The following is a 25,442-nucleotide window of genomic DNA, read 5'->3' on the forward strand; positions in this document are numbered from 1 at the left end:
GACAAGGCCTACAGCATACGGCAGAAACTAAAGAGGGACCTCATCTCGGAGCTACATAGCGGAGGGAGAGGTTCCGTAGGGGCTACTCCACTACATACATCTCAGAGGCAAATATTGTAACTTTTACTCCACTACAATTATTTGAAAAGTTTAGTTACTAGTTACTTTGCAGAAATAAAATTATTACATTATAAAACATACATTAACCACTTTAGCTCTGCTTTATACCTAGGCTATTTGAAAATAGCCGATCTACAAGCCCATTGTGGGCTTGAAATCTAACAACGTTGCCCTCTCGCGGCCACTGCCCCGCAGTGCAGGAAGGAAAGGAAAGGGCAGAGCCACAGATTGGAACGACGTCGCCCTCTCGCGGCCACTGCCCCGTGGTGCAGCCAGGAAGGGAGGAGTGGCGGCCGTTGGCTCTGGTTGTTATGGTGAAGCTTTTCCCCTGAGGGAACAGAACAGCACTCAGCCAGCAGCTGATTCAGTTTCACACTGAGGCAGCAGACCTGCTGACACTCCGGCCAACACAACACCGACTCAACAGGTAAGAGCAAACAGAAAAAAAGACATGTTTGTTGTTTCATGTATTCCTTCGTCCCTCCATGGACCCTGTTTTTGCTCTGTCTCCATGTTCCTATGAGTTAAATGAATACATATTTCATCCGCTTATAAATAACATCGCCAACTCTCGCCTCTTATGTGGAATAAAAGCCTATATACATCGTCAAGCCAACGTCACAGAAAGCTAACTTAGCTGGTAGCGCCTGTCTGTAGGACATTATGGTTTATATTATACCTGAACGGTGTTAAGATGATTTTAATGTGTTAAATGTGTTTTATGAATGAATGGAAGCGGGTGGTTGACGTGTTTTAAACCACCTGTTGAGCGTGCGGTTGGCAGAGCGCTGGTTAATCTATCTGCTGCGTTCAGGCCAGAATAATAATCCTATGACACTAAATTATACAGAGTGTTATTTTGATGCAGCTCATTCTATTGCTGATTTATTTTTTACCCGACTGTCACTGCGAAGAAACACATCTCACGAATGCAGTGGTGGAAAGTAACTAAGTACATGTACTCAAGTACTGTATTTAACTTAAGTAAACATTTTTAGGTATTTTTTACTTTTACTTGAGTATGTCCAATATTCAATACTTTTACTTCTACTCCACTACATCTAAGAGGCAAATATTGTACTTTTTACTCCACAACAATTATTTGACAACTTTAGTTACTAGTTGCTTTCTAGATTTGAATTATTGTTACAAAACATACATTAACTACTTCAGCCCTGGCTATATATGGCTATTTGAAAATATACAAGCTCACAATTTTGAGCTTGTAGATCTGCTATTTTCAAAAGATGTACATTTCTTATACATAATGAAACTTGAGAAAAACTTGAGACATTCTGCATAATGAGTACTTTTACTTTTGGTACTTTATGTACATTTTGATGCCAATACTTTTGTACTCTTACTTAACTCAAGTATTTTTTTAACACCAGACTTTTACTTTTACTGTCTGTAACTGAGGATTTCTTCATTGTGGTATTGAAACTTTTACTTAAGTAACAAAAAAGTGAGTACCTTTCCCACCATTGCAGGAATGGGAAGTTGTTTATTTGACAGGTCAACTTGTATGGCCATGTGTTCATCGTTTTCACAATTTATAGCCCTCTATAAAATGTTGACATTTCCATTGAAGATGCCCGTTAACTAGGGCAGTGGTTCTCAAACTTTTTCATGTCAAGGACCCCCAAAATGATATGTATTTGACTCCGGACCCCCCATCTCAAAATGTGCCAAAATGTTTCAAAAATAGCAGATCTACAAGCTCATAGTGCGGCACTCGGTGCCACGCTATCTCAAAGTGGGGTCCGGGACCCCCAGGGGTCCTTGGGGGGTTCCAGGGGGTCCGCAGCAAAAGTAGTTAACATAGCATCACAATCATTTTAACCACTTTAACCTTTTATACGTTGGCTATTAAAAAATAGCAGATATACAAGCTCATAGAGCTTGTATATGAGCTTGTATATCTGCTATTTTTTCAAAAATCTTGAACATTAATGAACATTTTGAACACAAATCTTTGCTTCTGGGGGTCCCTGACCCTGGTACAACATATTTTCAGATGGGGGTCTTATCAATTTGGGGGTCCTTGACGTTTGAGAACCACTGATATAAAGGACCACTGTGGATCCCTGGCCTGGACCTCACAAAACCTCTGAACTAGTGGACATCAGAACTCAGTAGAGATTACAAATCATTGATTAGCAATGTCACGTGCACATTTGTAGCTGTATAGTCCATATAAAGGTCCTTGAGATTATCATAAAAACCTAGATTATACATTGCAACATTGTAGCCTATACTGTATGCACATTGTTGTTCACTGTAACCTTGTGATCTTTACAGGAATCCAAATCTGTGACGTCATCCTTAACAATAGAGACAATGTTTTCTGAACCCTGTACATCTTATTATTATTTTATTTTATTGAGGTTTAGTAAAAGTGCAAAGACCATAAACAATAGTCCAACCATATTAGGCTAATCAGTACAGAGAAGATTTCTTCCATATTTGAGATTCAATTCTCTCAGGGTTTTGGTCTCCTATAATCACTTGAACCCCAGCATCCATATTCGGGGCGGGGGGGGGGGGGGCATTAGCCAAAAATAGCTGATCTACAAGCTCACAACGCATCGTAAACTTGTAGATTTAGCAAGCTTTCTATGTTTTGGAAAGAGAGCTGGTGTAGAGGGATAAAAGAAGTCCAAGTCCAGAGCCAACTCAGGTGAAAACTTTGCTTTGTGCATCATAAATAAACTTCATTACACACTGAGCGCAGATTAAAATATATTCTTTATTTATATATATGTTATAAAATTATATTCAAATTGATTTCAGACACAGAGGGTTCATAGAGTACATACAAATCATCATACATCAAATGAAACAATAAAACAATAAAAAACATAAAATCAATATCACTTCAGATTAGAATCATAATGTGTTTATTGGACAGCCGTACCTCTCCAATAAACACAATGATTTGAATCTAAAGTGATATATTAATATGTTCAGTGGTGGACAAAGGACGTATAGAGACTCCTGATCAAATGTTACTCAACTACAAATTGAAAGTTGCTACAGTATTTCAAATTTGTACTTGAGTTACAGTACTGGAGTACTTGCTTTAAAAAAATTACTAGGGTATTCAAAAGTACAAATTACAAAGTACATTTAATTTTTTATATCAATGCATTACTGTATTGAAATTTTCCAAAAATATAAATAATAGTGAAAATAGCAGATCTACAAGTCTACGTGGGTGAGTTCCCAGTGAGTTAACCATTCAAACCCTCTATTAGTAAAACAGACCTGAGTTGCAACTTTGCCAGAAATAGACGATCTGCTATTTTTGCCGGATGTTCCCCACAGAATAGGGCAAGTTCAAGTGGTTAAATGAACTTATAAACCACCTTGGAACTCTGCCAAGTTGTTGTCATTTCATAAAGACTTGTATACGTCCATCATGCCAGAACTTCACCAAAGCAGTCTATATTTGGTGTTGTTTGTTTCTGTATTTGTGAAGTGCTGAGTCATGAATGAGCTGTCAAATTCCTATGTCCACTAAAAACTCATTTTAACCATCTCAGTGCTACCCTGTACCATTGTGCACAATATATCAGACAAAGCGTAGAGAGTAGGGCTGTAACTATTCATTATTGTTTGCTGCGATTATTCTGTTGATTATTCTGTAAAGCGTGTTTAATCATAATATTTATATATCAATTTACCACTTATGCGTTATTTTATACTTTGAACTGGGGACCCCCCACCCTGACAAGCACTTGGAATTGTAGGAGTTGAGGCATTACATTTAGTTTGACTCGGTTCCACAGATAAATATTTTGAAAATAGCCGATCCACAAGCTCACAACGCCTCGCAGCGCCAGGCGTTGTGAGCTTGTAGATCGGCTATTTTCACAATGTTTGCTTCTTTCTTATATAATTTGACAGTTTGGCCAATGTTCATTTGGTTCCATTTGTAAGCTCTCAGAGTTGCAGACGCACAAGGCTCCATTTGGTTCTTTACTGAAACATTTAATGGGGACTCCCTGGAACCCCTTCAAGGACCCCTGGGGGATCCTGCTCCAGACCAGGGGTTCTCAACCTTTTCAGGCCGCGACCCCCAAAATAATGATATTATTTCCCGCGACCCCCCGCGTGCGGTCCCGTTCGCGCGCGCGAAGGTTATTTAATTATAATAGGTTATTTGATAATTGTTTATTATCAAAACATTTTTGCAAAAAGTGGGTAAATTGAGTAAATTAACTGATAAAACATGAATTAATGATAACATAAAAAAAATATTTTGTAAAAAAAAAAAAAAGACTTGTATACGTCCATCATGCCAGAACTTCACCAAAGCAGTCTATATTTGGTGTTGTTTGTTTCTGTATTTGTGAAGTGCTGAGTCATGAATGAGCTGTCAAATTCCTATGTCCACTAAAAACTCATTTTAACCATCTCAGTGCTACCCTGTACCATTGTGCACAATATATCAGACAAAGCGTAGAGAGTAGGGCTGTAACTATTCATTATTGTTTGCTGCGATTATTCTGTTGATTATTCTGTAAAGCGTGTTTAATCATAATATTTATATATCAATTTACCACTTATGCGTTATTTTATACTTTGTCGATGCAACACGTTGTGAGTTTAAAAAAAAAAAGCTTTGACCTATTAGGCCTAAATCTTTTATATAATCCATTAAATCAATTAGTTCAATTTACTGTTGCAGCCCTAATCGTGTGTGTGTGTGTGTGTGTGTGTGTGTGTGTGTGTGTGTGTGTGTGTGTGTGTGTGTGTGTGTGTGTGTGTGTGTGTGTGTGTGTGTGTGTGTGTGTGTGTGTGTGTGTGTGTGTGTGTGTGTGTGTGTGTGTGTGTGTGTGTGTGTGAGAAAGAATGCGTTATCCTCCTGTTCCCAAATTACTTGCCAAATGAGTCTTATTAACTATGGGGTTGTGTAAGTATTTAAGCTGTGTGTGTATATACAGTATGTGGGAGTGTGTGTATATGTGTGATTGCGCATGCATGCATGTACATTATTATGAATGAAAGGAGGATGTTAATGTTAATATTCGCCACTCTACTCTACGGGCATTGTTTATGTATATTTGCATTTTCCCTGCATGTCTCTTCCTGCTCTGTGTTTCCTGAACGTGTCCCCCCCCCCCCCCACACACACACACACACACACACACACACACACACACACACACACACACACACACACACACACACACACACACACACACACACACACACACACACACACACACACTTCCTGGGTAGAGGCAGTGAGGGGAGTTCATGCAGGCTACAGCCTCTCCGTCTCCTCCTCATCCTTCCTTCTCTTACTCATTATTCCTCTCTCTCTCCTTTCCTCTCTTTCCTCCAGGCCTGTATCCTCTTGCTCTTCCTGTCCTCTGCAAGGTTTTCTTTTTTTTGGGGGGGGGGGGGGTTATGTCAAGGACCCCCCATAACTCTGAGAGTGTAACAAACTGAACCAAATCGACCCCATAAGGGTCCATTTGGTTCCATTTGTTACACTCTCAAGAGTTACAGACCTGCAAGGGTCCATTTGGAGCTACCTCAGGAACCCTGAGGGTCCATGAACCCCACTTTGAGAAACACTGGTCTCTATACAGTAGGTTAATGGCTAATTTATACTTTGTCGTCCGACCGCAGCGCACGGCGAAAATAGCTAATATTCAGCTGAAATTATGTTAAAGATCGATCTTTTTCGACAAGCAACGTGGCCGGATGACGAAGTATGAATTTGGCTTTACTCTCGTCTGATGTCAATTCTGTCCTGCTCTCCCTGATGATGGTCTCTCTCTCTCGCTCTCTCTCTCTCTCTATCTCTCTATCTCTCTCTCTCTCTCTCTGTCTGTATGTCTCTCTCTCTCTGTATGTATCTCTCTCAGCATGTAAAATCACAAATAAAATAGATTTTGAACATACAACATACATTAACCCCCCCCCCTCTCTCCTTATGTGGTCTTACTGAGATTGTTGAGTGATTATATAGGCCTTTACACATGACAGGACTTAGGAAGTACAACCCCTGCTCCTCTAAATCAACCCGCTAACCCCCCCCCCCTCCCTCCCTCCCTCCCTCCCACATCATTTAGTACTTTCCAGTAAATTAGTCTGCAGGGCCAATGGTTCAGATAATATGGATGGAGGATCATTCCAGAAAGCACCAAACTCAACTGTTGTTTGTTTCAGTGAATGCAGGGGCCACGTGTGTCAGACTGCAGCCATAGGTCAAACTGCTTTGTTAGGCCGGCGATACTAAACAGCTTTTATATAAAATGTTCTCACTCATGCTGCCAAAACAAGCTCTCGACTCGCAACTCTGAATGTTTTTGCCAAGTGTGAGGTTCATAGAAGGAAATAGCTTTGGCATTTGGTGCAGAGACAACTCGACTTTTTATATTGCAGGCTTACCAATGATATTATAGGCTGTATGATATATACATAGACAGTTAGACACCCGTTCAGTAATTTGTCTTCCATTTCACGATGTAGTTATAAATTGTATTATTGTATGGCTGTGTATGACAGTGGTTCTCAAAGTGAAGTCCAGGGACCCTCAGGGGTCCTTGAGGGGGTTCCAGTGGGTCCCCAGCAAAATGGGGGTTCCCAGCAAAATGAGGAACAGTTTAATGCCCCATTTTATACTTTGGCTATTCGAAAATGGCTGTGACAAGTTGTGAGCTTGTAGATCTGCTATTTTGGGAACATTTAGAAGTCTTGAAACATTTTGAAAAATGAACACAAATCTTCTCTTTATGTGGGTCCCTGGCACAAAATATTTTCATTTTCAAATGACTGCAGTTTTGTATGCTTAAGTAACTCACAAGTTGTAAGTTCAGTTTTCCTTCTAGGTACAGTAGGTACCACCCAGATTGTGTGTGTGTGTGTGTGTGTGTGTGTGTGTGTGTGTGTGTGTGTGTGTGTGTGTGTGTGTGTGTGTGTGTGTGTGTGTGTGTGTGTGTGTGTGTGTGTGTGTGTGTGTGTGTGTGTGTGTGTGTGTGTGTGTGTGTGTGTGTGTGTGTGTTCTCATAGAGGTCTTATTCATTCCAGTTGTTTGGGGAATGTTTATTTTCCACGGCAGCTAGGGAGCACTTCCTGTTATGTCATTAGGAAGGGTGCAGAGGGACAATAAAGGCTCATTTATTTAGTGCCCAATAAAGATAATGTTTTATATCAAGCGATGTTTTACAAAGGGTCATGCGGCAAAGTATAAATGAACCTTAACGCCCACAGATGGATAATAAAATATAAGATCCTTAAATCTCCTGTAACAATTCCTTTCACACGTTTATCCACTTAAACCCTCTAGACCTCAGTGAACTGGACCTGAATTACAACTGTAGATCTGCTATTTTTGGCTAATCTAATGTTTCCCAACTTCCCCCCAGAATATGGATGCTGGGGTTCAGGTGGTTGAAAAAAGGTAGCTTTTATAGATTTCTAAATGTGGATGTCTGAGTTGGTATGATTCCACACGGTCGGTCACACTTCCTCTTTTCTCAGTCTGGCTGCATGCATGGGCCAGACTAGGTCTTGTAGACAGTATATTTTGCCACCAACCAATTACGCTGTGTGTCTGCCAGACACGTGCATTTTGTAAAAGATGTAGGAGGTTGGAACTCACTGGCACACGTCTCTGCTTCTGCTGCCCACCACTGTCACTAATAACAAGGACAGAATGTTAGATATTCACAGCCAAGTATAAATGTTTTCACTAAATATGGGTATGTCACTTGTCTTTTAAAGTAGCCCATTGAGCTGCTATACCTCACAGGATTATACGGCAACAGTAGCACTTTTAAGACAAATTCACACCCCGTTGAATTATAGTACCTTGCTGTTTGACAGGACAAAAAGGCCATATTTTCTGCGTCTAGACATTTTTTTTGGGGTATAAATTAACCATTACTCCAGGTTTCCTGTTAATGAGTCAGGAAGGCTGCGCGGTGCCAGACAGCAGAATGACACTGAATGGAGCTGACACAGAGTCACACACACAGGCTACCCTGGCAGCACCTAGCCTGCCAGGCTAATGGTGCTCTCACTCAGGTTCTCATCCTGCTCCAGACCAGTGATTCATTTCAAGGACCCCCCCCCCCCCAGTGGCCAGTGGTTCTCAACCTTTTCAGGCCGCGCCCCCCCAAAATAATCCTATTTGAACTGGGGACCCCCCACCCTGACAAGCACTTGGAATTGTAGGAGTTGAGGCATTACATTTAGTTTGACTCGGTTCCACAGATAAATATTTTGAAAATAGCCGATCCACAAGCTCACAACGCCTCGCAGCGCCAGGCGTTGTGAGCTTGTAGATCGGCTATTTTCACAATGTTTGCTTCTTTCTTATATAATTTGACAGTTTGGCCAATGTTCATTTGGTTCCATTTGTAAGCTCTCAGAGTTGCAGACGCACAAGGCTCCATTTGGTTCTTTACTGAAACATTTAATGGGGACTCCCTGGAACCCCTTCAAGGACCCCTGGGGGATCCTGCTCCAGACCAGGGGTTCTCAACCTTTTCAGGCCGCGACCCCCAAAATAATGATATTATTTCCCGCGACCCCCCGCGTGCGGTCCCGTTCGCGCGCGCGAAGGTTATTTAATTATAATAGGTTATTTGATAATTGTTTATTATCAAAACATTTTTGCAAAAAGTGGGTAAATTGAGTAAATTAACTGATAAAACATGAATTAATGATAACATAAAAAAAATATTTTGTAAAAAAAAAAAAAAAAAAAAACTTTTTTTTTCTTTTTTTTTCAAATTCACCCAAAAATCTGGCGACCCCCCCAAATTATTTGGCGACCCCCCTAGGGGTTGCGACCCCCAGGTTGAGAACCACTGCTCCAGACTACAGTGTTGGCTTCATTACACAGTAAAGTCCTCAGCGTTTGATTGATTGATTGCATTTTTTATTAGGCAAAAGAATGTTAAACAACACAGTTACATTTATAATACTTTTGTCTAAAAGTATTATAAATGTCCTTGCGGACTTGTTTCCGTTGGGGTCCTTGCTAATCGTCCTTGCTAATCGTTAACCATGAGAGTCTAAGAATGGACCCAAATGGACCCTTATAAGTTCTTAATTTAGCTCAATCTGCAAAAGTGGACCCAAATGGACAGGTCCATTTTTACACTCAAGAGTTCAAATTATACTTAGGAGGATTGTACTATGTTTGACCAAAGAATGGTCCTGCCCAGACCCACAGTGAGGAACTGCTTTCAGAAGCTGAATTGTCATAACGTTGAGGTTTAACCACACAAACCCTAGCGTCCATATTCTGGGCATGTCCTATCAAAATAGGAGAACATCAAGGTGGAAAATAGGCAACTCACATTACATTGGCACACATTGTTGTGAGCTTGTCGATCAGCTGTTTTCAGCAAAGAGATTCAGCTGTTTTCAGCAAAGAGATTTGGTCTAGGGGGGGGAGTTGGGGCCCAAGTATAGATCCCTGGGGGACCCCGGTCAACAACATATAATTAAGTGGTTGTGGTTCAAAATGTAGGAAAATGCATCACTGCACTCCAGCACAAGTCTGTTTAAAGTCACCGATGTCCCCAGTAACAATATATCAGAAAGGCCTCGGTCTGTAACTTAGCTATGTGTGTATGTGTACATTTGGGTGTGTTCTTGGAGCCAAAAAAAAAACGTTTAACTGTCAGTGTATGGTCATGTATACCAGTAACCAGACTAAACTTCAAAGCCTATCCGCTCCATTCCGTGTGTTAATGGCTATTAGCAGAATGACCTGGAGGTCGTAGGTGGTAGATATATCAGGTCTGACATAATGTACATGCAACACAGCCAAGGTCAGGTGGAGCCCTTTGCTCTGAGGCGGGTTGGCAAACAGAGGAAACCGGTTTTAAATAAAAAGTGGTCACCACTGATGTGTGATTCAGATCACAAGAGACTCACATCCAGGATGTCAGCAGATCTCTCCTTTGTTTGAACTATTTTCTTTTTTTTTATGGAAGGATGCTCATTCATTTGTAATGAGAGATTGCTATGCAAAATAAGGTAAAAATAAAATTGCATCAAACAATAACGAGTAAGAAATGTGTCTGTGATTAGACTTGGATTGATACAAAATGTGGGTTTCTTTATCCCTAGCAGTAACCTGTAGGGTACTTTAAACGCAAGTATAGATAATACAAGAATGACAAAGTCATATTATAGCCTACCAGCTTGTGCCAAGCTAAAATCCTTAAAGTACTGACTCTTGCATCTTACTAAACAAAATCTTAAACTCAAGAGTTAAATTTAGCTCCCTTTCACATCTAAAGTTGACTTAAAAGGTCCAGAGCAAGAACCAAATTGTTCAATTATTAGATCATTATAGAAACTCTGCAGCTGCAATGAAGTGCTCAGGTCAGAATTATATTAGATAAGAATTAATAGATTAATAAGAATGACATTTGCTATGTCTCTGTGATTTGCTATACTGCTGTTTTTATTAGAAGCCTAGTAGTGCTACGTTCTTTTTGTTTATGTTTACAGTTAGATGGTGGATTGTTTGTGCCTGTAAGAGTGCATGAATGTTGCCCTTTTGCCCGCTATTTTTAGTTCATTTCCCTTGCTTTAGTTTGCGTGAAAAACGTATTGAATCATTTAAACGCTTGCCAGCGGGTGAAGAGTAGCGTGTGTCTGTGTCTACTGTAAGTTGGCGACGGTAAATTAGCGAGTGTTGCGCTGAATTCTGTGACCAGAGCTCTTACACCCGTTCAGAGTATGAGAAAGCATGGTGTACTGGCTTAAAGGACAGCCAATGAGGAGAACGTCATGAAAAAGTCCCGACTAGTGCAGCGACTGAATATGACTAACAAGGCCAGGGCAATGCTATGGTCTAGCTTTAAATACAGTAATGATAACATAGCAATGTTACAAGTTGCTGCAAAAGGGAACAAAGCAGACCGCTGTAACAAAGGGAAGTCTAGCAATGCCAGCTCCAGTAAATGCTCATTCAGGACAGACAATGCATAAAAGACCATGTAAAAATGGACCAAAACATTGAATAAGAAAGTCCATGCAACAGTTCAGTGACTTTCTACTAGCCCATTAAACTGAAGCCAAAAGGGCAACTGCTAGCCTGCTCAGCAGAATTTAAAAAGCATACTGGATCCCATACCATGCTAATTAACAATACACCACTCATATAGCATAATATCACCAATAGCAGCTTATCAGTTCATAAAAAAGTTTGTCACAGTTTTGAGCTTCACTACTCAAACATTAACATTCCAGCGTTTCTTCCAGCATTCTTTCTGATGCTGTGTAAGTGTAAAGACATTATCCCTCTAATACAACAGCTAAAGTTCCTAAGGGATTGCTGCAAGTCTCCTTCCCTTTCACCCTTCAAAGCCCCACAAAACGCCCAAATCATGTTTCCCTTTTCATTTGTTCACTGTGGTTGAAAAGTCTCTTCAGAGAGGAGATTAGCTTAGCGACACCGTGACTTAACCCCACCTGTTCTTCACTGAGTGCTTTGTCGATTGCAGGAGGCAAAGTCTAACCGTTACAAACCTTTCCTTTTGCCCTTTAAGAAAAGATGTAGATTAGAACTTGCTGGTCTTATATAAGGAAGATAAGGTTTTCAGGTTATCAGCACATGAAATGAATATGTTCATACCTATATCTGGCTCTCTGGTGTGTGGTGTAAACTCTTGTTTATCTTGGTCAATTTTATTTGAGTAATCTTTGTCGCTGGCCACCAATTCATGGGTCTATGGGGAAATGATAACATATTGCCTGAATCTAAGGAAATCCTTACATTGTTGGCACTGACAAAAGAAAGGCTAAGCACATAAAAATAGTCAAATGACACCAAGTCTGTCTGTCCCCGGAGCAGGTCTAATACATACATCATTATGATATTTATTTTAAAATAACTTAATGATTTTGAGTTTTTGCGTTGAACCTTCAACTCCTTTAGACTTCGCTCTATGTCTTGTCATCAATGCCAGTGTTTATGTGCCGGCTTGTCTTAATTAGTGACCTCAGCCAAAATTAATGCCACTTGACCTGCTGACACTATACAGTATCAGGCTTGTTTTATGCACCACTAGTCACATTGTCAGTCCAACAGTCGATCTGGGTGCCTTCAGTTTCAAGGTGTTCACACATTGAAAGGTCTATAAAGAGGCCTGTAACAGAACAAAGCCTTTCCTGCAGGTGCACAAGTGAAGATTTAGCAAGTCCAACAACATTTTTGATTGTACAAACGCATTCTGATCTGATAGTAGTCTGATAGTGTTGGCGAGCAAAAACAAGAAATGTAGCATGTGGACATAAACACAGACGGTGTTAGTCATGGTTTTTGCTGCAGGTGCAGTAGTCATGGAAAAAGTTGATTTGAATTTTATTGGCAAGAAATCTGGGAAACCTGTGTCTCAGACCCTCATGATATTTCACCCATTCTGTAGCACCAACCTGCATAAACGGCCGTCCACACCAAGCACTAACTCTAAATCGTTCACTACTGTAGTCATTATAGTTGTGGAATATTTACTAGATATAGTTTTAAAACTGTCTTTATGGTTACAGTTATAGTGCTTGGTGTGGACGGCCCTTAAAGCCTGATTTATACTTAGTTGTGTGAAAGTAAAATAAATAAAAAATGCGATGCGTTCATTGCGTTGTGAGGTTGTTGATCTGCTATTTTTGGTGTGTGATACAATGTACAACCAAATATAAATCAGGCAGAACACCTTTTTATGAGGAATCCTTGTAACCTAACCTAGCTATTACAAGTTCCCCATTGGTCTGTTTGCCTTTGTGTCAGGTGATTTACGGCGAGCTAGGGTCGTCTCGATACCAAGACGCCCCTTTTTGCATATGGAGTTAGGTTATGCGCGTTAATCCAGCCTACCTCTGCCACTGCCTTGTCAATTGTAAATTCACTCTCCCTATCTCTCTGAGTGTGTCTAGTTGACCTTCCTCTCAGCGCTCGCAGGCCCGGGACCTAAATAATGGATGAAGTACCTGGAAAGAGCGGAGCATGCAAGCCCCGTTGCAACCTGCCTGGCAGCAAGAGGGAGGGAGTGAGATAGAGGGGGAGGGAGGGGGGGGGCTCGCGCGACGGGAGGGTGTCGCGGTTAGAGAACTTTGCACCGAACTGTGGGCGCATGCTAACCGTTAAACCCACTTCCTCATAACGTGCCGGTGTCTCTCAAGTCCTGCCCAGCCAGCCAGCCAGCGCGCATGCCGGCGGCAACGCTGCACCACCTCTTACTGCAGGGCACGTCAATCATTAATGAAAAGCCTCCCACCGTCTCCGGTTTCCTCCAGGAGAGGAGTGGGAGAGGAGGGAGTTGGGAGGAGGGGGGTTGTAGGGGTTAAAGATAACAGGATTGGTAGCACGGTGTGTGTACATTATACTGTAACTGAAACACAGCACTCTCATTCTCTCTCTTTATCTTTTCTCTCTCTCCTTCCCAGGTGTGAAATTAAAACAAAAAGAGAATAAAAACCAAAGGGATGAATGAATCCGTGAGAACCCAAGTTGTTTTTGCACCAAGCCCTCTTCTTCTCCCGGAGACACGTCAACGGAGTTGAGAGAAACTTCTGTACAACAACAAGCTGCCTTATGGAATAACCCTGTAACCCCTGCGTCACTGAATCGAGCCTTGTGCGTCCCGGTGAATGTTCCCTTTTTGTAGCCCCGTTCCTGGTGGAGTTACACCTCTGCAGTCTCCGTAAGAAAGTGTGAGCTGGATCTTCCTGGCTCAAGAGGTAGCAGTTACTGTAGGATGTATACACTGTACACGCAGACATTCAACTGTGTCATGTCTGAGGATGTGTTCTCCTAGGTTCAGTGTTCTTTCGGATCTAAGTCGTGGAGATGTTTAAGCACCACTATGGATTGGACGGTGGTTCAGTCCTGGACTGAGGAGCAAGTAATGTCTCTCTGTGTCTCACTCCAGTCCAGTGGATTATAGGCCCAGATACCTACAGATGACATGGATGGGAGGAACGAGAGACGGTTTCACTCCACACCTTGGATGGCTTTGGCTAAGACTCGTACCCATCTTCTTATCTCGAGAGAGAGATAAGGGGACGTTGTCGGTACCTTTATTCTTGTTTTACAGGAAGAGAACTGAGTTTGTGGAACATGGAGACGAGAAGCTTACACTATTCTTCTTGCCGCTTATCTCTGGAACCATGGAGATATTTGTGACATGACCTTGTAACATTCATGTCATGCTTTGGATTGGTTTTATATTGCTTTGAAAATTATCGCAGTTTTTATTTCGACCACAGTTTTGAGTTGGACATAATTGGTACCCGATTGGTACCCACTCTCAGTTTTTGGCCTAACACAAGGACCCAGTTTAGGGGAACCGGGGTAGACGTGGAAAAGAGGGGAAGTGGAGGAGTTCGGTTAGGAGAGCACTGAGCGGCGGCGGCGGACTCGGTGCGGGCCATGGCGGCAGAGCACGGCGAGCTGCTGGCCGAGATGGCCACCGTGGGCCGTCTGAGCGCCACCGACCGGCTGAAGCATGCGCAGAAGCGGCGCACTCAGCAGCTGAAGGGCTGGAACCAGATGGAGAAGGACTCCGCCCGGGGCTCCAGAGCCAAGGCGGACAAGAAGAAGCCTCGCACCTCCAGAGTAAAGTTCCCCAACGCCATCACCCTGCTGGAGGCTGCCTCACGCAACGACCTGGAGGAGGGTGAGAGGCGCACACACACATACACACACACACACACACACACACACACACACACACACACACACACACACACACACACACACACACACACACACACACACACACACACACACACACACACACACACACACACACACACACACACACACACACACACACACACACACACACACACACACACACAGAGAGAGAGATTTGGGGTTTTGCTGGATGTTAAACTCTTTACTGTGCCACCATGTGAAACCCAACCTAACACTGCCACTTTAACCAAGCTAAAGCCTCTGAGGAGAACCCTGTGAACTGTTCAGCTCGGGCATTAGGCCTATAGATGATATTTAGTGAGAGATGCAGTAAAACTCTTGAGGTTGACCCACTAAAGGTATTAATGTGGTATGGCTTTAACCAGTTTCAATCTGGCGCTCCTATTTTGGACATGGCATAGGCTTAGAAGAAAAGGGTTCTTTTGCACACCTACTTGACGAGGAAATGAAGGGGGAGTACAGCACACTGTCTTCACTTATAAAAATGTATGAATAGAGATGCAACGTTTCGGTCACTCGGACCTTCATCAGGCAAATCCGAGTGACCGAAACATTGTATCTCTATTAATACATTTTTGTAAGTGAAGGCAGTAAAAATTGCCGTGCTCAGAACTTGAAGCGACACGTTGTGAGCTTCTAGATGGGCTATTTCCGCTGCATGACACCATTGTACGACAAGTGTGAAATAGGGCCACTTAAAACAAATGTCGCTAAAACTCAGATTCCAAATGAAGTGATGCATCATACAGATACAACATCGCTTTCAAACTTATCAGGTCAGGGCGTTTGGCTTTCAATGGCTTTATTGTCTGCTGTGGGATGAAGGCGTGTGCACTCATGCACATGTGCACACACAGATGCATGGATACACACAGCCAAACCCACATGATAAACTTAACTAGTATCTTGTTATGGCCGTTGAATATGTGCCAAGTATAATTTATGTTTATGAAGAAGAGTCTCTGCCCAGTGAGTCAAAGGAGTGTGTCTTTTGTTTTACAACCCACTAGCTACGACCAAAGATTTCCATACTAACCCTTTTCTGGCCCTCATCAGAAAAGGGTCATTTCGATGGTTAAGAAAGATTTTTAGGGCCGAACTGCTAGCTGAAAGGTTAGTGTGTGCATACCACAGGCTCTAATCATTAGAGCCTGTGGCTGTGGCTGTCAGACAGTAGAGTCTAATGTCTGACAGCGGGGCCCCAGTTCGATTCCCGGCCAGCCGGACCATTAGCTGCATGTCACTCCCCTACGCTCCTTCCGTGTTTGCTGTGCCTGCACCAGGGGTCAGCAACCTTTTTGACATGAAGCGCTTTTATTTTCTTAATAGTCAGTGTGCCATATCAACATTAACCCATTGATACCTGGAACGCATCTGTGTCACTTTAGATGTCTTTGGCTATTCAAAAATAGCAGATATACAAGCTCATAGCGCGGCACCGAGTGCCGCGCTACGAGCTTGTATATCTGCTATTTTTGAAAAATCATGAAAATTATTTTTTAAATATTTTTTTCCAATTTTTTTTTAGGATTTAATTTTTTTTAGACGCGGCCATTTAAAAAAAACATTTCCTTTCACATGACAGGACATTGTAATGGTCATTTGACTCAGAGCAATAACTTCTCCTAGCTCTTATTCATCAGAGTTCAGAGTTCGCATACCTGGACATAGAGCTGCGCGGTTGATTGATTGACGTCGCCTTGTCCGCTTGATCTTTGCAAGACCCCTCATGTTTACTTTAAGTGGCGCTTAACACTGGACGTTCAAACAACATTTCCAAGACCTAAACATATAACAAAATCGTATTTGTCTGTCCATGTGGGCTGGAATGCCAAACATCTATTTTAGCTTACTTTGTCATTTTTTCCATTGTTCTCTGAGCCTTCATTGCGAGCAGGCATGTGACTTACTGTAAGCCACAGGTTTTGAGGTGTAAAACTAAATATAATAGGCTGTGTGAATAGGATGAAGGATTGCGTGCAGGAGGTAAGAGGTAATTCGCTTGCCGACGCATTGGGAACCTAAATGAATGGAATACATTTAATTCATTGAATTCATTATTTAAAAAAGAGGGGGGAAATCTTCTCTCTCTCTCTCTCTCTCTCACACTCCAGTGATTACCCTCTCCCGTGCCAATGGTGGCACCTGTGCCTACGGTTGCATACTCTTGCTCTACACTGTACCTGTCAGAAATAAAGGCTCCAATAGAAGCCTGAAAAGTAATGTGTAAAAAACAACAAAAGATTGAGGTTGGGGTTAGAATTAAACATTTGTATTTTGGGTTTGGGTGAGAGGTTAAAGTTAAGGTTACTTTTTAGGGATATGGATTTTGAGATTAGTTGTGGTGGTTAGCCATAGCTTTAGCCAGCAGGTTGAGTAAAAATGGAAATTCTAATGAAGCATTGCCCGTGAAGACGCAAAGTAAACGTGTGCATGTGTTCTTTATAGTGAGGCAGCTGCTTAACAGTGGAGTCAGCCCAGACCTGTACAACGAGGATGGACTCACAGCCCTGCATCAGGTATACACACACACACACACACACACACACACACACACACACACACACACACACACACACACACACACACACACACACACACACACACATTTGTATTACTATACTTATGAGGATATCAATATTGACCTCTTAAGCCATTTTTCACCCTAACCCTTAAAGGAGAATTTTGGACTAAAGTTTTATTACCTTTTCTATGATGTTATGATATCTTAGGATGAATGGTACAGTAGAAAAATTTCATAACTCCACCCCTGGTCCGCCAGAGCTTAAAAGCCCTCTAAGCTGCCTCATTCACTTGAATGGGGAATCTCACTTACAGTTGAAGCGGATACGCCTTAGGTTAGATCACATATTTTAACACATTAACCGCGAAGAACGTAGTCCTACGGTCCGTTAAATCCAACTGTTAAGATCCGAAACCGTAGTCCTACGGTGCGGGTGTTTTTTCCTTTTTTTCGATTTTTTTTTTTTTTTCAATTTTCTAGGGGGACCATTTTCAGTGTAACACCACCGGAAGTGACCTGGAAGTAATTTCCTGTTTTTTGTTTCCCGTCGGCCTTCATTCTAAGTGGCACCACTAAAACCATTATAAAACCAGTGTAGTTTTTCCTCCTCGCATTTCCCATGTTAACATAAACGGTGAGAACTCAAACATGGCGGCTCCGCTTGACACGCCGTCTCGACGAGTACACAAAGGGACATGTGGAGGTTGTTTACAAACAGTGGATCGCGCAATCTAAAGGATTTTAACGGGGCCTATGGCGACTTGAAAAAAACAAAAAACAACAATAAAACCTTGGCAGTGGTGAGTACATTATGAGATTAGCCCTTGGCGGTGGATGTGTTAATAGCTTTTTTTTTTTTTTTTTTGGTGAGATCTGATGTTCATAGTGACAGAACACTATGCAACCAAAAAAAAAAAAAAAAAACAGAAGTCTCGCTAGACGAAATTGAAATCTCGTCTAGCGAGACTTCTGTTTTTTTTTTGGACAGTTCTGTCACTATGAACGTCAGATCTTTCACAAAAAAAACAAAAAAAAAGCTATTGAAATATGTGATCTAACCTAAGGCCTATTCGCGCACCTTTTTAAGCTGTGGCTGACCACGGGTGGAGTTATGAATTTTTTCTACTGTACCATTCATCCTAAGATATCATAACATCATAGAAAAGGTAATAAAACTTTAGTCCAAAATTCTCCTTTAAGCCTGAGTTATATTTCCAATAGTTGCATGCCGGTGTCATGCACCAAAAATAGTCGATCTACAAGCTCACAATGCGTCACGTGGTGAGCTTGTAATTTAATCGGCTATTTTTGGTACGCAACACTGGCACGCAACTAAGTATAAATCAGGCATAACTCCAACCCCAACCCCTAAACCTAACCTCTAAATGTCTAATCCTAATCCTAACCCCAACCAGAATCTTTTCCTAATGATAAAGCTAACTCCCCAAATCGTTTTAAACCATAAAACCCCAATTTATCTTGTGAGGACCAGAACAATATTTCTCAAATTCGACTACACACACACACACACACACACACACACACACACACACACACACACACACACACACACACACACACACACACACACACACACACACACACACACACACACACACACACACACACACACACACATCAGAAGTTGGCATTTACACTCTTGACTCTCAGTATCAAATGTACACAAATGCACCATTCATGCATCAAACGCATACATGCGGGACGCCGCTACCCGCACAGTTTAACGGTAACAATAGTGACTGAGGGAGGCAGGTCACCTTTTGTGCAGCGTGTGTTTATGTTGTGAGGCGGTCATGGCTTTGAGCACACTAAGTGCTGTTTGCCCTTTTTATTTTGTCTCGGCCTTGTACTTATCTGAAGTGCGTTCACATGAACACACAGATGCATTCCCACAATGTTAGTCAGAGGGCCAGGCCAGGCCGGCTGCCTGCTTACATTCCTGTTCTCTGGTCTGAAGGCAGATTTAGAGGGAACCCCTTCACAGCACTACCATGTTGAATGTATTAACCCATTGAGACCTGAAGCCGATTCTAAATCGATCTCCTAAATCTCAACAGTTTTCTGAAAAACGTTTGTTTCTATATCAGTGGTGCTCAATCTTTTTCATGTCAAGGACCCCCAAAATTATATGTATTTGGCCACGGACCCCCATCAAAATATTTTGTTCCAGGGACCCCCAGAAGCAAAGATTTGAGTTAAAAATGTTCGCTTTAAAAATATATATATTCAAAGATTTGCACACATTTTAACGATTTTTCAAAAATAGCAGATATACAAGCTCGCTATGAGCTTGTATATCTGCTATTTTTGAATAGCCCAAAGTGTAAAATAAGGCTTTTTAGCTCAAATCTAAAAATGACACAGTTCCAGACCTTAATTTATTAACCCATTCAATCCGGGAACACATCTACAAATGGGTTTCTGAAAAACGCATGTTGCTATAATATCAGTGGTGCTCAAACTTTTTCATGTCAAGGACCACCCAAAATTATATGTATTTGGCCACGACCCCCATCTCAAAATATTTAGTTCCAGGGACCCCCACCAGAAGCAAAGATTTGAGTTACGAATGTTTGCTTTAAAAAATTTATATTCAAAGATTTGAATCTCTTGCTCAGCAGCCTCTTTTATTCAAATTGACAATGTGTCAATTTGAATAAAAGAGGCTGCTGAGAAAGAGCAGTGTGCAAGACTTTTTGTTCATGAGAATATTTTTTCATGCTTGCTTCAGTTTTCACTGTCCAACTCACCTGCATCTGAAGTGGATTTGCGAATACTTCCTTTACATATAGCTAAAATCTAAAATGATGATGTTCTCAGATTGAATGGGTTAAAGGGATAGTTCCGTTTTTTAAGGGGGGGGGATTGATATGCACATAACAAGGTTGTTGTCCAGTACATCTACTGGTTAGCTGACCCCATTCATTATGCCATTAGCATCACCACAACATTTTTTGACAAGATTCCAGTGGACATTTCTCAGTAACCGTAATGGGGTGAAAAAACGGTTTTCAACTATTTGACAAGAATCTCTGGCATGTATGATATCAAACTCAAATATATAAAAAAACGGAACGCTCCCTTTTAAGGACGTCTTAACGCCTGATGTTTAACACCTTAACTGCCAAAGGAACAATACTGTTAGAGTTAGCAACACTCACACAAACGTGGTGCTTCGAAGCAGTGGACTTTTCCCTATGAAAACTCATGTTTCCACGGCAAAGGGCTGGATGTGTGATGCATTTAGCACAGTGGTTCTCAAAGTTGGGTCTGGGGACCCCCAGGGTTCCTTGTGGGGGTTCCAGGGGGTCCCCTGCAAAATGTGTTAATATAGTATAAAAATCCGTTAAACCACTTTAACCCTACGTATCACTCACAACACTCACAACGCATCGCAATTGAGTTGTGAGCTTGTAGATCTACTATTTTCAATAGTCTGTCTGCCTCATCTGTACGTATATGAACATTACATGTGCACTGCAGTCACATATGTCTTTCTCTGGTCAGTGCTGTATTGATGACTTTGTGGAGGTGGTGCAGTGCCTGCTGGATGCAGGTGCCACTGTCAATGCCTGTGACAGTGAGCTGTGGACACCGCTGCATGCTGCTGCCACCTGTGGACACACAGGGCTAGTGCAGCTCCTCGTGCAAGCGTGAGTGTTCATCAACTTCATACAGTTCTTTCTTGAACCTTCTTTCTTTCTTTCTTGCTTTCTTTCTTTTTCTTTCCGCTGTAAACGGGGAGTCTTTTTGGAGTATCTAGTTTACATACACAATGCAAATGTGGCTGCAATTTGACTTTCAAAATGTCTTGTGAGGAATATACATTACTGCTACTGCTTGAGTACTACCCTAATAGTGTGTGTGTGTGTGTGTGTGTGTGTGTGTGTGTGTGTGTGTGTGTGTGTGTGTGTGTGTGTGTGTGTGTGTGTGTGTGTGTGTGTGTGTGTGTGTGTGTGTGTGTGTGTGTGTGTGTGTGTGTGTGTTCTCAGTGGGGCTGACCTGCTGGCTGTCAATGCCGATGGCAACATGCCGTATGACCTCTGTGAGGACGAGGCCACTCTGGAGCTGTTGGAGATAGTTATGGCTGAACAGGGTCAGTAAAACAGGCTGTACCCTCGCTAAGGCTGTGTGTTTTTTTCCCAGCTGAAAACGCCAAGGCATTCGCCGAAAAACGCTTCCAAACACTGAGTGTAAAGTATTTCAGCGCGCAAAACAGACGTTCAGCGCCTCATCACACCGCTGGAGTTCCAACAAACGTGGTGCTTCCGTTATAACAATTAAAAACATACACTGTGCTCAGGGGGGAAAAAAAACGTCTTGGTGGACAACACGGCCCCTAAATACGCTTCGCCGTTCTGAACCACATGCCAACATGTCTAAAACACATACAGTACATCGCCAGTATTCTCAATAGGAATACATCCACATTATGCCTGAATATGTAGCAGGTGTGCTTCCTCTGTTTGCCTCCTTGGCCGTACTTACTCGGCTACAGTCAATACTACACTGAAAAAAAAACACAGAGGTGGAAATAGCGGCACTCCAAATGTAAATAAACTTGCAAGACGGTTGGCTCAAGTACGCATTTCTTTATTAGTCTTCCTGCCACTAATGGGTTTTGGCCAGAGCCTTCATCAGGGCAGATTAAAAGTCGGAGCAATAAAGGTACTTGAGCCAAATGTCTTGCATGTTTATGTACTTACTCTGTGGTTTCTTAAAACATCCACGTCATTTTATCGCTCCATGCCCACTCGACTGCCAGGCAGAGCTGCACTACTTCCCTGGAACAAACACTTTAGATTTATGATAGTTGTGAAGGCGCAAAACAACCCAGTAACCAGAGTTCACCACACATACCCACAGCTACATTTAGTAGAAAAGTATCCGTAAGGATATCTGCCTTCTTGCACTAGTCTTTCCTCAAAAGTGTCCAATTGAATGAATAAAACCATGCCTACACTCGTGTTATAACCAACCTTATGAATTGGACCAATTACTGAAAGGGGGACGTTGGAGAACAAGAAAGGCAAAAGACAATGTTTCATGTGGGGGTCTGTGCACACCTCCCAGTGAGAAGGCACAACACTGGCTTGTTGCTCCACAGTGATCCAGAAATAAATCCTAGGATGAGCCGGTGGACTAAGATCAGACTTAAAGGGGTAGTTCACCCCCAAAATGACATTCTTTATATCGATTAGTCACCCCATGGAGCTTGCAATATCCTCACGGCCCACCCATGGCTTAGGAATGCGACAAAAACAAGAAAATATCCATGAATTCAAGTGTCCATGGGGTGACTAATCAATAGGAAAAAAACGTTTGGGTGAACTATCCCTTTAACACAGTGAGGACTTTTTGATTGACTGATTGATTTGACTTTGTTAACAGTTTGCAAATGGTACAGAGGTACAGTTATACCATAATGCTAAAAGGATAACACAAAAAGCCCTGAGGCCTTGTTTCCATTGTGGTCCTGTGTATTCAATTAATCAAGACATAACTATAAAGAGTTCATCAATACTAGGAGCAGTAAAAGTATATTCACAGAAAACATTGGGCGGTCATTTCTTTTGGCAAGCTAGAACACTTGTCTACGTCCATTTGCAAATGGCAGACCGGTGCTCTTTTATAGTGGTTTTGAAGGAGGGTAGGGAGTTACACTTTTTGATGGCTGGTGGTATAACTTTAGAATGAATTCATCCCCATGTTTGTGCCGAATCTGGGGGGAATGAGATCAGTGGCGCTCCCTCTGGCGTTGTGCCCGTGGACATTTCTCACTTTTTTAAAGTAGTCAAACAGGTACATGGGCACTGGTCCCTTGAGTATCTTGAAGACCAGGCCCATTGCAAGTTCCTGTACTCTGTCCTCTACCCTGAGCCATCCCAAATACCATCGAGTAGAATAGCAAAAATGAAGCATGGAAACAAAGGCTGGTGGCATCTTGCGGCCAGAGTATTAACTTTGTGCGTGTGTGTGTGTGTGTTCTGTCTTTCTGTCTGTGTAGGGATAACGCAGGACCGTATAGATGAGTGCCGTGGGGCTAAAGAGACGGAGATGTTAACAGATATCGGGGCTCAGGTTGAGAGTGGAGCGGACGTAAATGCTCAGGACAATAACGGAGCATCTCTGGTGAGTAGAGGCACAAGGGAATGCATTGTATTTGTAAACAACAGGCAGCATCAAATGCATCCGGTATCATCAACAAGTATTTTAACTCTTGATTGTATTGTAAGGATTCGTATATATTCAGTCGTATTTGTGTGCGTGCACGTGCACATGTCTTGTCCAGCTCCACATAGCAGCGGCTAACGGCTACACGACTGTGGCGGAGCTCCTGCTGGAGCACAAGGGCGAAGTGGAGGTGAAGGACGCTGATGGCTGGACGCCTCTGCACGCCGCAGCCTGCTGGGGACAGGTTAGTTCGACATTCAACTTGTTGTCCCTAAGAGCAGTATGCCAGGGAACCCCATAAGAGAAGATTTGTGTTAAAAGGAATTCTACATTATTCCACATTTTCCCCCCCAAAAAAAGAGCTTGTAGATCGTATGAAATGACCTAAATATGAAATAGGGTGAAACCGATTGTTGATGCTATATTAACTAACATTGCTGGGGACCCCGTAGAAGGGACCCCACTTTTGGAACCCGTGCCTTAGATTTTGAATATCCATGTACCTGTAAGCAGGTCTGTGTCTGTGCATGAGGATTTTGAAAATGTGTCTGTTGTGCAGCAGAAACAGAAATGAGACAATCAGGTTGTTGCCAGTGGTTCTTCACGGAGAGAAACTCATTTAGTTAGTTTGTTTTATTTGATATTGGTGTCCAAATAACAGAGCGGCACCATACAAGTACGCACAAGCACCATTGTATTCAGTGTTTGTAAATAAACACCAATTTACACCATCTATCCATACATAGGAGGTTTTTTTTAAATATAAAAGAAAAGATAATTATTGGAATAAAGAATGAAAGAAAGTTTTATTTGTCACTACTCATACAGGTACAAGGTTGTTATGTTTATTCTGTGACCAGTGTTTCCAATGGTGCAAGACTAAACACGATATGACCACAATATGGTCCATATTGTGTTTAAAATATTGGTGTTCTTACTGTACATAACCAGTCCATGACATTGTTGTATTTTTTGTGTAGATCCAGATGGTGGAGCTGTTGGTTGCTCATGGGGCCAGTCTCAACACCAAGTCTGTCCTGGAGGAGACTCCTCTAGGTAGGTCTGACACCCCTGCTATATAGTATTTAGAGACCTAAACCCACTTTAGCCTCATTTGTGTAAGTGTACACCTAAAGGCCCAAATACAGCAGGAGGATGACAGCAGGGTTCCCGAGCGCTGGGGGTCGTATACTAGATGTATACGACCCCCAGCGCATTTTCAAAACATTTGGATGTTGATATCATCATCAAATTGCATAAGCTTAATAATACACTGATTGTACATGCTAGTGTACAAAACTATAATAGGTCTATATTCAAGTGAAAACACAGGCTTATTTCCAACGAAAATAGCTATTTGATTGTTGTTATCAATGAAATAATTTAAGACTTTGTATCATAATAAATCCCTACCAGGAGAGTTGCAGGATGTTTGTACTGTATGTCTCTCACACACACACACACACACGCACACACACACACACACACACACACACACACACACACACACACACACACACACACACACACACACACACACACACACACACACACACACACACACACTGTGCTCTTATGGTGTTCGTCTTATAACACTGTTTCAAATTCAGCAAAGAGATACAGTTATCGGCCTTGAACATGCAGCGAGAGAATCAAGGTTCTAGGTTTTCTATTATCACATTGTTGTCCAAAACGGTTATTTTACAGGATTCAAATTCAAAAATAGCAAAAATAGCCAATCATACAAGCTCAAAACACATCACATCGTGAATTCATTATGCGTTTTGAGCTTGTAGATGGACTATTTTTGCTACATTTGTGTGCCACTGTAGTATGACAAAGTAGGGTATTAAATAACGAAAAAACATAAAAAGTTAAAATATAGAGATAAGAAGTTTC

General features: G+C 41.9%; 1 protein-coding gene across 1 annotated transcript in view; it reads left to right on the plus strand.

Moving 5' to 3' along the window:
• Positions 1–469: 469 nt before the first annotated feature.
• The window catches only part of ppp1r16a (protein phosphatase 1, regulatory subunit 16A), a 30,691-nt gene continuing 5,718 nt past the window's right edge, over positions 470–25,442 (plus strand). The window contains exons 1-8 of the mRNA XM_084048598.1: positions 470–547; positions 13,552–14,783; positions 17,273–17,343; positions 20,877–21,022; positions 21,362–21,465; positions 23,377–23,501; positions 23,662–23,787; positions 24,524–24,599. Coding sequence (XP_083904724.1) covers positions 14,537–14,783; positions 17,273–17,343; positions 20,877–21,022; positions 21,362–21,465; positions 23,377–23,501; positions 23,662–23,787; positions 24,524–24,599 — 895 coding nt within the window. The 5' untranslated portion in view covers positions 470–547; positions 13,552–14,536. The remainder of the gene's footprint in view (positions 548–13,551; positions 14,784–17,272; positions 17,344–20,876; positions 21,023–21,361; positions 21,466–23,376; positions 23,502–23,661; positions 23,788–24,523; positions 24,600–25,442) is intronic.

Source organism: Gymnoscopelus microlampas (assembly GCF_963454915.1).
Source record: "Gymnoscopelus microlampas genome assembly, chromosome: 22".
NCBI lineage: Eukaryota > Metazoa > Chordata > Actinopteri > Myctophiformes > Myctophidae > Gymnoscopelus > Gymnoscopelus microlampas.